The sequence below is a fragment of the Hylobates moloch genome, unplaced genomic scaffold, assembly GCF_009828535.3.
Source record: "Hylobates moloch isolate HMO894 unplaced genomic scaffold, HMol_V3 SCAFFOLD_8301, whole genome shotgun sequence".
In the NCBI taxonomy this organism is placed as follows: Eukaryota; Metazoa; Chordata; class Mammalia; order Primates; family Hylobatidae; genus Hylobates; species Hylobates moloch.
In genome coordinates this window covers 420-3,073 of record NW_026660576.1, presented here as the reverse complement: position 1 = coordinate 3,073, position 2,654 = coordinate 420, and the positions used below count along the sequence as shown (strand labels likewise).

General features: G+C 45.6%; 1 protein-coding gene across 1 annotated transcript; it reads right to left on the bottom strand.

The window, feature by feature from the left end:
- Positions 1-992: 992 nt before the first annotated feature.
- Positions 993-1,649, bottom strand: LOC116465692 (fatty acid-binding protein 5). Its single transcript, XM_032148674.3, has one exon. The coding sequence runs from the start codon at positions 1,594-1,596 to the stop codon at positions 1,189-1,191; it is 408 nt and encodes a 135-aa protein (XP_032004565.1). The 5' UTR covers positions 1,597-1,649; the 3' UTR covers positions 993-1,188.
- Positions 1,650-2,654: the final 1,005 nt, after the last annotated feature.

Genomic DNA, 2,654 nt, shown 5'->3' with positions numbered 1-2,654 from the left:
TGATTATGCTTTAGTTGTTGTTGTCTTCCTCCTCCTCCCCCTCCTCCCCTTCCTCCTCCTCCCACTCCCCCTCCTCCTCCCACTCCCCCTCCTCCTACTCCCCTACTCCTCCTCCTCCCCCCCTCCTCCTCTTCCTTCTTTCCTTCTTCCTTCTTTCTTTGTCTCCTCCTCCTCCTCATGTAGGGAGGTCTTGCTATGTCTCCAGGCTGGCCTCAAAATCCTGAGCTCAAACAATCCTCTCACCTCAGCCCCATAAAGTGCTGAGATTACAGACTTAAGCCATCAAGCCTGGCCTGATTTTCATCAATGCCTATAATTTCTTTTTCTACAATGCCATAAAATTGAATCATATAATATGTAGCCTTTTGGATCATCCTTTCTTCACTTAAAGAAATGCATTTCTGACTCCTTCATACTGTGATGTGAATCAATAGTTTGTTTCTTTCTGTTGACAACTGGGATTCTATTCTATAGATAACCCACAGTTTGTTTATTCATTCACCTGAAGAAAAGTATCTGGTTTACATCTAGCTTTTTGCAATTACAAATAAAGTAGACAATAAACATCCACAAAAAGGTTTTCATTTTAACATTAGTTTTCTGTTTGCTTTAGTAATGACCTAGGAGTGGAATATTTTGGTAACCTAATAAGTGTATGTTTAACTTTATAATAAACCACTGAACTGTTTTTCAAAGTTATTGCAGGAGTTTATATTTCTAGTTCTAGTTGCTCCAAGTCCTCGCCAGGACTAAGTCTTTGCAATTTTTCTCTGCATGGTTGTCATTCTCATGATTGTGTGCTATTTCATTGTGGTTTATGCTTTATTTTTTTCCATTAATACTGGGAAGCCCAAAATATATAATCAATGTAGGAAGAAATGTATAGAATATCCTGGTGTAAGCCTTGGATTCTGGAAATTGACTTTTAGAAATCTGCTATGCAATTAATGCTTTGCAAACATTAAACAAATACTTTTTTTTATTAGCACAAACACATTTATTTATTAACCAAAGGGATGATCCTAATTAATTCAACACACTTTGAAATAGCTGCATGTAAAATGTTTGTGATAAAGATAATTGAACACAGTAATGAAAAAAAAAAGAAAAACAGTATGGAGATTTGCTCATTGAACTGAGCTTGGTCATTCTCTTAGTTAACTCCTGTCCAAAGTGATGATGGAATTTTTATTCTACTTTTTCATAGATCCGAGTACAGGCGACATTGTTCATGACACACTCCACCACTAATTTCCCATCTTTCAATTTTCTGGTTATTGTGCTTTCCTTCCCATCCCACTCCTGATGCTGAACCAATGCACCATCTGTAAAGTTGCAGACAGTCTGAGTTTTTCTGCCATCAGCTGTTGTTTCTTCAAACTTCTCTCCCAGGGTACAAGAAAACTGTGTTGTTTTCAAAGTGCTCTCAGTTTTTATGGTGAGGTTTTTGCCATCACAAGTGATGATACAATCTGGCTTGGCCATTGCCCCCATTTTTCGCAAAGCTATTCCCACTTCTAGCTCCTTCATGTATTCATCAAAGCCTTTGCTGTCCACCAGGCGCCATCTTCCTTCCAGCTGCTGAACTGTGGCCATGGTGGGTGCGGGCGGGCTGGCGTGCAGAGAGGGGTCTGCGTCGGCGTGGCAGCGTGCTGTGTCAACAAATACTTCATAGTTTATTCTCTGTGGTGCTCTCTCTCTTTTTTTTCCTTCTTTTTTTTTTTTTTTTTTCTTTGAGAGAGTTTCTCTCTGTCACCCAGGCTGGAGTTCAGTGGCATAATTGCAGCTCATTGCAGTCTCGACAATCCGTGCTCAAGCTATTCTCTCACCTCGGCCTTCTGAGTAACTGGGAGCTTTCCGCGGGCGGAGTGGCAGGTGCCGCGCCGGGGGTGGTCATGGTGGAGTGGGCGTCCCTGCTCGGCGTCCTGCCTCTCTGGTTACCGCCTCCTTCCCGCACTCTGCCGGGGGCTAGTCCCCGGCAGGTGTTTGGGGAGGGTGGTGGGGTTTGCTGAGTCGCGGGCGTAGGAGGGTTGTGGTCCGGCGGCCCCTGTTCCAGGCGTGGCCGCGCGGACTTGGGGGTGGCCGTCCGGTCCGCGGCGGGAGGTGGACGGGGCAGGCCTGGCGCCCTTCCGCCTCTTTCCGCCGCCCGGGAGACCAGCCGACCGCGGGGGAGAGGTGGGAAGGAAGGTCAGTGGACTCAGACTCAGGCCGCAAGCGCCACACTCGGCCTCTTCCTGCGGCGGCCGCGTTGACCAGATGTCGGCCACGAACCGACAGCCTGAAAGGTTTAAGGTAGACCAGGTGGTTCTAGCCGGCAGCAGCACCGCGTGTGTCCAGCAGACGGTGGGATCCCGGCTCACTGCAGCCTCCACATTCCAGGCTCGCCCAGGTGATCCTCCCATCTCGGCCTCCCAAGTACTTGGGACTACAGGGATCTTCTTCCTCTGTTTTTTGTTTTTTGTTAATTTATTTGTTTGTGTTTTTTTGCCGGTTTCCATTTCGTTTCCACAGTACTTTGAGTTGCTGTTTTATTTTTTTGTTGCTGTTATTTTCTCTCTCTTTTTAAAATTTCTTATGCTCCTTGCACACTGAAGTTGCTGTTGTTTTAGATTTACTTTTTTTTTTTTTTTTTTGGAGTGAGGTCTTCTCACTCT